Source organism: Syngnathoides biaculeatus, chromosome 17 (genome assembly GCF_019802595.1).
Source record: "Syngnathoides biaculeatus isolate LvHL_M chromosome 17, ASM1980259v1, whole genome shotgun sequence".
NCBI lineage: Eukaryota > Metazoa > Chordata > Actinopteri > Syngnathiformes > Syngnathidae > Syngnathoides > Syngnathoides biaculeatus.
In genome coordinates this window covers 16,816,686-16,829,458 of record NC_084656.1, presented here as the reverse complement: position 1 = coordinate 16,829,458, position 12,773 = coordinate 16,816,686, and the positions used below count along the sequence as shown (strand labels likewise).

The 12,773-nt window shown below is 42.6% G+C and overlaps 1 protein-coding gene across 3 annotated transcripts in view; it reads right to left on the bottom strand.

The window, feature by feature from the left end:
• Window positions 1–7,898: 7,898 nt before the first annotated feature.
• The window catches only part of si:dkey-112m2.1 (transmembrane protein 132C), a 166,657-nt gene continuing 161,782 nt past the window's right edge, over window positions 7,899–12,773 (bottom strand). For 2 of the 3 annotated variants that reach the window (XM_061801675.1, XM_061801676.1), the window contains 2 exons: window positions 10,711–10,902; window positions 7,899–9,919 (listed from right to left, as the gene is read on the bottom strand). In XM_061801675.1, coding sequence (XP_061657659.1) covers window positions 8,852–9,919; window positions 10,711–10,902 — 1,260 coding nt within the window. In that variant the 3' untranslated portion in view covers window positions 7,899–8,851. The remainder of the gene's footprint in view (window positions 9,920–10,710; window positions 10,903–12,773) is intronic. The other variant, XM_061801677.1, reaches the window with a different exon arrangement.

The window sequence follows — 12,773 nt, the reverse complement described above, 5'->3', positions numbered from 1 at the left end:
ACTTGAAAATGTTTGCGGAATGGTGAAAGAGTTTCTCTTGAAGTAAAATTGTACATTAGAGCAGTGCCATGCGGTGTTTTCGATAAGAACGCGTCCTGGAGTGATACACTTCAAAAACATCCGTCCATTCATTTTCTCAGCTGATTGTCCAACCAACTTTAGGTGAGTACATCCTGGAGAATCGTAGACTTGGCACACATTACGACATATAAATATGTTATTACTTGCAACGTGGCATCTGTCCACCGGATGGCACTATTTCCCCCCTTCAAATATGCATTTTATAATTAATGCAGATCACTCATTTAGTTGCAATATCAAAGTGGGATGAATAAGCTTACATGAACACCATCCACCTTTATGCTATTCGTTTATGAAAAAAAGTAACTCCCAAAATGGAGCCGTTTTCATACAAAGCCCGATTTGCGTTTGAATAAAGTGCACACTTCCCGGCGTCCGTTGAGCTCGGTTCCCTTCGTTGGGAGCGAGCGAGGGCGAGGTAAAAGGTTCTTGACACAGTGCAAGGGCAGCCACTGAATGTTTAAATAGGAGCGTGAGCACTCAAGACAGGAAGCACCTTGACACCACCGAGGTAATGGACTTGCCACAATGCGCCGCGGCCAAACCCAAAATCGCACGCACACTTCTCGTGTACGTGATGAAACGAGCCATTGACGAGCAGGATTTCTCGAGCACTCTTCAAAAACTAAAAAATAAAAATAATAAAAACCGAGTTTGGAGAGGGACAAGCAGAGCTGCAAAGTGTGTGCTTTATTGATCGGCATGAAAGGCATACGGTGCCATGAAAAAAAACAATGTCCTCCCTCTCAATTCAGTGCTAATGTTGCTTGTCACCTCTCATAGGCAGCATATAATTTGATAAATCAATGAGGCAACGTCAACATGAGTAGACTTGACATTTTGAAGGGAAGGGACACCCACCATCTGATCAATTTTTAAACGGAACATTAAACACAGTCCCTCTCGTCTCACGGGCCGAATGGGCAAAAGTGTTGGACAGAGACATCTGAAATGAAGTGAAAATACAGGATTTTTTTAAGAGTTGTGGAGTGCGGCGCTTTAGCTGAGATGATCTGGTACAATATTCTTTTGTGCATATAGCATACAATTTTCCACAGTTTTGAGGTAAACAATAATTTGGCATACACGTATGCCAGGAATTTTGTTTTATTTGCAACAATTCATTGTTGCTGATTTGTGAGAAGACCACACCTGTCAGCTCGTACGGTTTAGCCATATTTCATACGGATTTTGCGGTGAATTTTCCGTATACGGCCGTATATCACAAATCATAAGGATTCTGAAAATTCCCGTTTGATTTTGCCTAGAATGGGGCGAGTCAACTCCATTGAAGGGAAAACGCAAAAGCTGGCGAATTCCAAACATAGCCTGCATCAAAGATTTTTGTCGCAGCAGGCATGATGTTTAGCGCAGCGGCAAATGTTGATTTAGATTAGCAAAACACTTTCATTTCCGGTAACTTTCCAGTATATCCTTGGCCCGGATCGAGCACCGCCGAGCCAGACAACTCACCGCGGGAAACACGGAGGCTGCGGCCGAAGAGCTCCTGGCCGGCTCTCGGCTACCTGTTACAATTGATCAAATCGTTAACGATATGAATATGCTCTTCGTGACGCCGACCTGTCGAGATAGGAAGTATACGGGGATATTACTTGACTGCAACAAAAAGTGAGTGTCATTTTTTTATCTTGACTTTGATCATTTGTGGCTCAAATTAATTTGACTTAGCTCATAGCTAATGTAGCATGCATGCTCGCTAGTTAGCCGCCTGGGCCTCATTACAAATACATGGGATTATTGTCGCTGACATTGCAGGTCTCTTGCTAGCATTCTAGCTCATGGTCGTGTTTGCTGCTGACATAATTGACATTGATATAATTGAATGTTGTGTTTTCCCCACAAGGGTGTCATATTTATGTCAAGATAGACGTTCCATTTACTAAGCTTGAGAATGGCTTCATGGGAACAATAGCTAATGTCAGTGAGTTCATCTACAGCTTATTGTTAGCCTCATCATGCAGATCAGATCCTTCCTTATTCACTAAAAATAAGGAATTGATCATCGGCATTCAGCAAATATGTAATCTTGCAAAACATTTTTCTTTTCCTGTCACTGATTCTCTTTGGTGAATCTCTCTCACAAATATCTGAGGTATTGTAGCCTGGCTGATAAATACCCAACTTTTTTTTTTTTTTTCATCATTCCACTAAGTAGAATTAGACATTAACTTCAGATATTATCATTATGGAGATCTACAATAAAAATCATTGAAAAACTTTGTGTTTTTTTTTCCTCCGTTATTTTGACATATAATTTGCTTCGGTATGTTATAAAGATTTTTTGCTGTCTATAAGGATTTTTTTGGTAGTTTATACAGGTTGGCGCTCCGAGAAGTTGACAAGTATTGAAGGCGCTGAACTGTGATAACTAGATACTGGAGTACTTGGCAAAACATAATACTCCACACAATCAATCAAATACAGGAACCAAAGAATGCATCAGGGATTTTGTCATTTTGCATTTCTTCTGTAGCAGGAACACAAATAATACTTGTTTGCAGGGAAATCCTTCTGCTAAAAAAAAAAAAAAAAAAAAAAAAAGTTCAAACGTTTCCGCTCCTCAAGAGGCCTCGTGCACGGCTTCCTCTTGGCATTGTTTACCTTGCTATCCTTTATGCAAGAGGAAAAAAAATAATAATACAGGCCTATCACTTCTGATCCGCAACTCCAACACGCACTACAACCTACTTAACACAAAGAACTGCGCTTGCAATACTTTGCGTGGGAAGCGCTTTCTTCCGTGCTTGTGGATATGTACAGAATTATACAGGCACGTCACTTTAGGGGACACACGAGAAATATTACTTTTTGATGGCTTGTACGCATTATATTTTTGTCTTTGGCGTGTATGCTCACCCATCAACAGTGGAATTAAAAAACCCAGCAGACTGACTGAAACGGAACCGTTTTGCTCAATTGTTAAAAACAAAAATAAATAAAAGTGAAAGCTTGTTGATAAACTAACAATCCCCGAATGTGACATTTAAAATCTAATTCGAAAAAGAATGGATACTTTGGATTTATATACATTTTTCTGTATTGCTTTGTATGATCAATGGGCCTCAAATAAACTCTCAGTACTCTAGTTACATAAACAATAACCTTTACCACCCGTGAAAAAACTCTGTGTGCCAGTCAGTACGCCTACACAGTCTAATGACATCCAACATAAGAGCTGCATTAGGTAATTTAACTCTTGCATTAAATATGCATGTTTTTTCTGTACCGTGTTAAGGTAACAGATAATTATGAATTAATCAAATATTATTAAAGCGCTCACTATGATACACAGCAACTCAAACTGTACTTAGATTGGTGTTCTTGTTCCTGAATTTTCCCTGGTTTTTGTAAAAACTACATCTGAAACAATGCCTGGTGTGTCAGTGTGACACACAAAAGCCCTTATTATTATTATTATTATTATTGTTACGACTACTACTACACACAGGGAAACAGAATACACATCATTACCGCCCTGGACTCCCCAAGGACGCTGGAAATGACTGAAGTACCGACAAAAATATCATCAGCGATAATGTAAGCAGGAGAGATGAGAAGTGGCTGTCGGTACGTTTTCGCTGGAGAGCGGTGAATTGCACCTTGCAGGAACGTGTTTGGAAGCAACACTCCAAGTGGTTTCATAAACAACCGTTATAGTAAAATTTTAGTTCATGATAATGTTGCTCCTTCTGGCTGGAGAGGACTCGGCAAAAAAAGAAGCAGAGTTATGAAAAATGGAAACAAATGGGGAAAAGGGGTTGTTTGCAATTTAAAAGAATAAGTTTAAACCAATATTACATTAGAAAAATGACCTATGAAAATAAATCATCCCACTATGATGCCATCTTTTATGCTGAATTTGTTCAAGAAACCATCCGCATCCAGGGAAAAACAACCAATCACAGACAGAAGGTGTGAGCAACAAGGTATCAATCATTTGGCGTGCACCCCGGAGCCTTACCATGACTTCTTACTTTGGGTTACAGCAGTGTTGCTGAAGCCACTACTGACGGTGCCAACAAAACTTTTAAAAAGTAGGATTTGGAATTTCCTCATTGAAATTAATAGAAATGCTATTTCAATAAGAAAAGAATGAAAAGCAACGTTAAAGTAATAGAATGGCGTTGTCTGTCCCTGGAACTCAACCTTGTAGTTTTTATATTGTAGCAAAAAATAAAATATAGTGAGTTATTCTTTTCGTTGACTACATGAGAGAAGTCTAAGAGTTCTCCTGGCTCGTAGTGAAACGTGTCGTTCGTTTGGAGAGTCCACTTAATTTAGCAGACATGGCATCTTGTCCAATAGGTTGAGGACTGTTGGTATAGCAACAGCAGGCCAATCAACGGAACAGGTCCTGTAGGTAGGTGGGGGTTTGGGGGGGGGGGGGGACACACAGTGAGAGTCGGTGCGGATGGTTTGCGCTGGTGACAAGCGTCTGATTCATTAGAACCGATGAGTTGTCAGCATGTCGACTACCTGCCAGTTTCCTGATGAAGGCCTGAGAACGAGTCGAGGGAGGTTAACGCTGGAAGGAAACTAATACAAGGGGCTTGTTTCAGACAGGCGCATTGTTATTGGGGGGTGGGGAGGGGGGGGGGGCAGACAAGCAGCAGTTAAGGCATGCCGTGTGGGACATTTTATTTTTTTGCTCAGCACACAAGTTGGTATCAGAAGATGGGAAAATGTCTGTGTGTGGGTGAGGTGGGGCGGGGGTGGGGGGGGGGGGAGTACACTGTGTCGTAGAAAATGAAGTGACCGCTTATGTGTCAGAATAAGTGCAACAAAAATACTGCTATCACAACATATCAACTAACTAACCTCGCATTTTTCTGTCGTTGCGTAGTTCATAAAAAATTGCAGGTTTAGCTTCTGTGTTTTTGGTGACGTTAGCACAAGATGAATACTGAGTAAGGTTATTAAAGTAAACAAAAAAACTAACAAGCAAAAATGGAAAAAAAATGTTTTGTAAACATTTTGTATTTTTTTTCAAAGTGACCTAAAACAACATTTTATGTTTCCAAAATGCACTATAATTACAGTGAAAATATCCTTGATTTTCATCTTTGTACATTAATTTCATAAATGAGCTTTCGGAGCTGATTTTAAATGTATTTACAGGGAAAGGTTGAAATGTCCTTTGGGAATTGGAGCTCATTTACTCTGTCGTGTCGTTATCCAAGCCGCTTATCCTCAAAAGGGCTGCGAGAAGCTGGAGCCTATCCCAGCTAGCTTCGGGCAAAAGGCGGACTATTCCCTGAACTGGTCGGCAGTCAGTCGCAGGGCGGATATCGACGGCATCACTGAGCGGGAATCGATCCCACGCTACCCGCACCAAAGGCAGGAGTGTGTACCACTACAACATCAGTGACTCATTTACGATGTCCCTGGGCAGCACCCCAGACCAAGCGCAAGTTTTGCTGCAAAGCTGCCATTTTTTTAAAACTACACAATACTTAGTGTGATCTTTTTTTATTTATCCACTTGATATACCTAAAAAATAAAAAAAAATACAACAAATACTGAATTTAATCACTTTTGAAATGAGTAAAAACTAAAACCTGGTAACCCCACCCGGATGTTCCACATAGTAATGTGAAATAATGTTGCTCCAAAAATAGTTGAACTTGGTCTTTTACCATCTACAGAGAATAAATCACATTGAACACTAATTTATTTTAATTGTCCAAATATCGCCGCAATCTGCAGAGAAGCACAATAAAGCCAACCCTGTTCTCGAGTACTTTTCATCGAGTAAAGAAATGTGTTCATTCATTAGGTTATGTTCACCTCAATGTTATAAGACTCACATGTTCCATAATAAAGGGGGCAAGGTGAGTTGCATTGGAAATGCCACGTTTTTAACATGTAATAACAGTGTCGCCTCTGATTAATTTGCCCTTTTAGAAAGAACATCTATATGTGATAGTCTGCAAACAAGCCTAATTGTCTGTGAAGGTTACAAGACTTTCAAGCGCCGAGCCCCGCTTGTCGTGATACTTGGGTGAGATTACGCTCAACCTGATATTTCCAAATATAGTTTTGTTTCGTGGTGGTGATGAGGTTTCGCTTTATTCCAATCTTCAACTTGAACAAAGTCAGCCTCTACAAACTGAAAGAAAGAGGTTGTTCCCCAAAGTCTCACAATACGTGGCCAGAGATATCCTCTCCTTAATACACTGCAGTCGTCCTGTCCCACGTGCAGAAAAACACCCCCAAAGCATGATGCTACCACAACCATGCTTCACAGTAGGGATGGTGTTCTTGGTATGAAACTCATCATTCGTCTTCATCCAAACACGGTTAGTGGAATTATGACCAAAAAGTTAAATTTTGGTCTCATCTGACCACAAAACTTTCTCCCACGACTCCCTTGTATCATTCAAATGGTCATTGGTAAACTTCAGATGGGCCTTGACATGTGCCGGGTTAACCAGGGGAACCTTTCGTGCCATGCATGATTTCAAACCATGATGTCCTCGTATATTATCAACAGTCACCTTGGAAACAGTGGTCCCAGCCCTTTTCAGGTCATTGACCAGGTCCTGTCATGTAGTCCTGGGCTGATTCCTCACCTTTCTAAAGATCACTGAGACCCCACGAGGTGATATCGTGCATGGGGCTCCACTCCGATTGAGATTGACCGTCACGTTTAGCTTCTTCCATTTTCTAATGATTCCTCCAACAGTGGACTTTTTTTTCCAACAAGCTGCTTGGCAATTTCTCCGCAGGCCTTTCCAGCCGTGTGGATTGTACAATTTTGTCTCTGGTGTCTTTGAACAGCTCTTTGGTCTTGGCCATGTTGCAAGTTGGAGTCTTACTGATTATATGGGGTGGACAGGTGTCTTTACGCAGCTAGCGACCTCACACAGGTGCATCTGATTCACGATAATACACGGAGTGGAGATGGACTTTTAAAGGCCGACTAATAGGTCTTTGAGGGTTGGAATTCTAGATGATAGACAGGTGTACAAATGCTTATTAGCAGCTGTATCACACACATTGTTTAAAAAAAATCATACATTGTGATTTCTGGATTTTTCTTTTTAGACGATCTCCCTCACAGTGGACATGCACCTACGATGAAAATTTCAGACCCCTCCATGATTTCTAAGTGGGAGAACTTGCAATACAGCTGGGTGTTCAAATACTTATTTTCTTCACTGTATATACTCAAGCACAGAGAGAACCACATGTCTATTAGGGGCAATGCATTAGTTGGGAGGGAGATCTTTATTTTCAAAAAATGCATTGAACAATTAAAAAAAAATCTATATATCTCCCCACAAATTGTGTAAATGGGGGGCGGGGTTACTGTAAAATTGAATAAATGGACTTTAAAAAATAGGGTGAGGCAGACTGCACAGAGTTAATACGAGGTTACATAGCTGGCCGGAAGATAAATGGACACAAACAGCACCGCGGAGCAAGCACAGACGCTAATGGAACTCCAAACCTATCCTAAGATCATCTGATAAGAGTGGACAGAGAACTCGTTTACAACATCCAAGCGGTAAGACGCTGAGATTCTACACTTTAATTAATCCAAGACGCTGTTTTATGTGCTCCTGTTTGGGTTAGCAATGAAAGCTGGACTCGGTTTTATGATGACTCAGGATAGCTTCATTTTTCTTGGCAAACACGACTATAAACAAAGCAAAATCTAACTGGAAAGACTGATAAATTATAAGTGAGTGAATCAAACATCAGCGTGTCAGAGCGGAGTCACCTTCAGCCACAATTTGTTTATAAAGGACGAGCTCGGCACGTGCTTGACAGAGATGAGTGACGAGGCCACATTTCGTAGTTTAGCGGTTGTTGCGTTTATTCACTGTCATGACTGTTCTTCAGAAAATCCAAAATGTCTCACAGAATTGTGTCGTTTAGGCCATACAGATGGTACACCCGACGAAATTCTTATAAATACGAGATTGTCTATGAGGCTCTCGATCAAAACCGGAACTTATATGCACGCGTCTTCTATTCAAATGAATCAAATTAGTGCGTGAAGTAACAGAAAGAAAAATGGCCACTCTTGATGAAAAAGGGAGAAAGGCAGCTAAGAACACAAATCAATAGTAACATACAGAAGCTGACCAAAAACTCATTTTTACATTGTGTTACTGCAATAATACTACAGGTACCGACATGTCTCCTTATCTACACACCTTCATTCCAGATACCAGATCCAACACACGTTCCTCCTTCACACATCATACATTGATCTGGGCTCTGGAGACCAAGCACATACCAAAGAAACTTTTTACAAGCCGTTTTACTGTACATATACTTTCAAATAAAACCTTTGCATTTATATAGGTAAAAAAAATTCTCCCAAGAATCTATAATCGCTGCTTTTGCAGTACAAGGGCATACAGCAACACTGCAAAAGCAAGCAGAGCACAAACAATTACGGTACAATCAAAATGTGATGATACAGAAAAAGAAAACAAAGCAAAGTACAGGACGCACAGAATCTGAAACTCAATTAAATACAAAGAACAAACGTTTACGTTAAGCAACAATATCAAGTTCACATTTCATCTTTTGTAGTGGTGCTGTAGCGAATAACTTATCACGGTCAGTCGCTGTCACGGGTCCAAAGTTCTAGCCCGGTGGATGAGTGAGTTACAGTGAAAGAAGAGTCAACATCTGGTTTCTTCCTCGCCTTATGTCCTTGTACCTCCCCCTTCTTCATTCTGAAGGCATTCAGGTGAGTTTCACTTAAGTTCACTGAATCGTCGAGCAGCTTCTAAGCGATGTTCTTGATAGCGTTCTCATTCAACTTTTCCATGTAGTTCCTAAGGTCCTTGGAGTCCCCAAGCTCAATGTCCGGACACACCCATTTGATCTCGCTGCTTTGCATTAATGCTAACGGGCTAAGGACAGGACATCCATTGCTGGACTTGATGTTGGAAAAAGTGGTGAATTTCACTCTCTTTCTCTTAGTTGTAGGGGAGTTGAGGGACTCATTCCTGGGATCCCTACATGCTCCCGCCCCGGTATTTCCATGCTGGGAGCCTCCATTCAACAGCTGGCTACCTTCCTCGGGGGTCCCGCCCAGCTCGTCCAGTTGCTGTTGCTGCAGACACAAGCCCTCCTCTTGGCCTAGCCAAACCCAGTCGTGGGAATGAGCCATCGTCTCTGGGGCTTCGAGAGACAGGTGCTTGCTTCGGTACTTGTACGTGTAAGAGATGCAGTTAATGAGGAATACTAGGATGGCCAGGCAGAAGACACCCAACAGGGCGTACATACCGATCTCCAGATCTGTCATGGCTCTTCGGGTCGGCAGATCGTCATCAGTGCTCCGACTACGCGGGTGCTCGACCTGATCCGGATAGTCTGAGAACTCACTTTGGATTTTTTCCCCGGTGTCCGTAGGCCGACGCCCCCCGTTGGCCCTCACAGGAACGTGGCCCCTGATGGTCGTAGCTCCGCGGTTATAAAGGCCACCCTCCATATCAGAGATGGATCCGCCGTAATAAGGACTATCGGGCTGCGTACGCCGCTCTCCTGAATGTTTATAGAGCTCCTCGGGTCCTCCGAACCTCACCTGTACGTTGGCCATCCCAGTAGCCAGACTGGTGCGCTTCTTTCCGTTCTGGCACACGTCGGTCATGCTCATTTCAACACGAACGAGTAAACCTTGACCTTCCCCCTTTGCCTTGATGACCGGCCATCTCCAGGCCGCATCGCGCTGCACCACCACAACCTTCTCGTCCAGTGACGTGGCCGTCAGGGTGAAATGGGCCTGGTTGAAATTCTCTAGCGGAGTCATGGAGCCGTCGCTGAACTGTAGCCAGGCACTGATAAAGGATTCCTAGGAAAGTAACATTTTTAAGATTTAAGTTTTGCTGGAAATCGGACAACTTGTAATAAAATTATTGGAGTACAAGATACAAATGAACACTAGCATCACATTGTGTTTTCTGATGATATTAGCAGAATATTGGACTACGAGACTACGGTCTCATGGTAAGGAAAGCGACATTACCAAATATGTCTCCTTGTGTCTTAACGATTTAAGGTGTACAAGAAGATGTTGTTTAATGTTAATGTAAAACTGTGTGCAAAAACAACAGGAACACTTTGGAGCTAATACGGGAGAAACAAGATGAAGCAGTAACGACTTCTCTGAAGCCTCACCAAGGCTTCAGTAACTCGGTATGCAAACAAACTGAAAATAACTCTGGAAAACAATAATATGCACATTCCCTAAAAAGAATACAAGGAAAGGGGAAATAGCGAATTCCAAGTGCACCCTAATTATATGACACACAAGGAAATTGGAGAAAATATCTCCTGAAGACGAATATTATTTTCTCTCTAAGGGGAAGCTCTGTTGCCTTCTTCCATTTGAAATTATAATGATCACAATAACAGAGCCGTGCGCTGGTTGTATATGCAAATTTAAAGGGAAGGATTCCCAAAGTAAAGTTAATTATGAGAATAAGAATCAGAAAAAAAAAGGACACGACTTTCATTAGCACCGCAACTAAACCCTGAACTTGTTAACCAAACAAAGTGCAGCTCTGTGCCAACACGGTACATTCTGTATGTGTTCTTCTGCTCTCAGCACCGTTACGCTGAATCAACACCCGACGGCTTTACCTGTTGGGGCGCTTCGATGACTTCCTGCGTGGTTGCAGTGGCGACAATGGCACTGTTGCTCCCCGGGCTGAGGTGCAAGGACAGCGAGAGTCCAGAAACCAACTGCACCCCCAGCTCTGTCACACTCACTTTATCATCCAGCACCCTGATGGCCCTCTCGGCCAGAACCAATGATGTCAGAGGAGACAGGACCTGCAAGACGCCGAACAACACTTGCTTACCTCTTTGTTTGTATGAAATACAATGCAGACCTCACAACAACAACAAAAAAAGTCTGCTGGACATAACACAATTATCCCATAAACATTTCCGTTTAAAATGACAGTGCCCCTTAAAGGTCATATAGTGAAATAGAAAATACATATAACATTATTCACTTCAATGACTACACGAAAAAATAAATATGAGCGGAGAGTGCGTCATCCATGCACAAAGTTGCGGAAGTGTCATTCGACATCGAAGTGGTCGCCATATTGGCTGCATCTCACCCTGGATATTCGCCATTGAAAAAATGCTGTGGCCCCTAGTATGGGACCCGCCCCTTCTGACACGGAAGCTCTTTTCGAAGAAGAGAACATCACACAACCGAGTGAAGTTACCGGTGCAATATTACCCTACTGTTTCGAGCCATATGCAGATGATATGCGATCACGGCCAAACCACCTCCCTGTCCGGTCCACTTCCTCGGCGGTGATGAGCCATCGCGGCCCAGCTTTGTCGGCCGGGGTGGCTCATTTTCGCCGCCGAGCAGGGCCGCTTTATGTCGTTGTCATAGCAGCGCTGTTCCTAGCCGCCGCCGTCCGCAAGCCCAACACGGCAGCCTTCGCAGGCGAGCCCTACAGAAGCCGTCCGATGCACACGTCGACACATTTAGCACCCCTGTCATACGTATGCGGATCTTTTGTTACATTATGAGAGACGGATTAAGTGGTCCGCCCCAAACTATTATTTTTTTCAGTACCTGTATACACACCTACCTGTCATCTGGACCCCACTAAGCTCTCGTCCTTTGCACCCATGCAATCCATTTTTCACGAGAACCGGGTCCCTGGCAAACTTATGAAGGGTAAATCCATCCTCCCAAGTGTTCAAGCAATGTCCAGCAATGCAACGAGCCGGCATTTTGGCTACCACGAAGGAACAACGAGCTACCTTCCCACAGGTAAAACTAATAGAAACAAACGAGTCCACTGTAGGGCGCTCCTGCCCCGTAAGTCACTTCCTGCTTCTTCTCGAAAACAAATCCCTCGAGAGGATTTTAATGGCGGGAGTTACAAAAAAACTGTATACGTCAAAATCATGTTTTGTGGTGAAAAATCGCATGGGTCCATGTCAGCTGCTGTTTTTTCATCAATAACATACTAAAAATCATGCATTTCATGATAGTGGAATTTTAAAGATGAAAGACGTTCTGGACTGATGGAAAGAGAACCTGAATGAAGGTACAAGGATTGCAAGGTGGAAAGTAGACCCGTGTTTATTAGTTTTCAATTTAATCTAGAAAAAAACCCACCTCATGAATAATATAAAAAGAGCACAAATAACATTGTTTACCCACACAAAAGGGGACAATGTGATGGAAACACAGGCAAAAGCCCTCGAGTCCCTTCAAATATGTAACATTTTAAACGGATCAATACCAAGATAAGAGGCTGTTTTTGTTTATCCCTTTTATCTTAAAGCAGAGATCAGCATAGTCTCCGCGGTATTTGTGACAGTCTTTCGAAAGCATGAGATGGCCTCGGGCTCACTTCCGAGGACGGAGGTCAAACCAGCAGTTTTCTACGTGCCGCTATTTGAAGCGATTTGCATTGTGCCTCTGGGCCTCCTGTTAGCCTCCCGTTATTTTGCATCCAAAAGTTGGAAATATTGCATGACTGCGACTTGTTTGGATACTCGAGAGCAGTGGCGGTCTTAGCGTATACCTATGACTTTATGTGTGAGACCCCCTTTGGTGTTTAAGTGCCCACGTGGCCACACATACTACACACACCAGAAATTAGCATTGTTTAGGGTAACACATTAGAAAGCACATAAGTACCCCGAAAGATAGGGGTGAACGT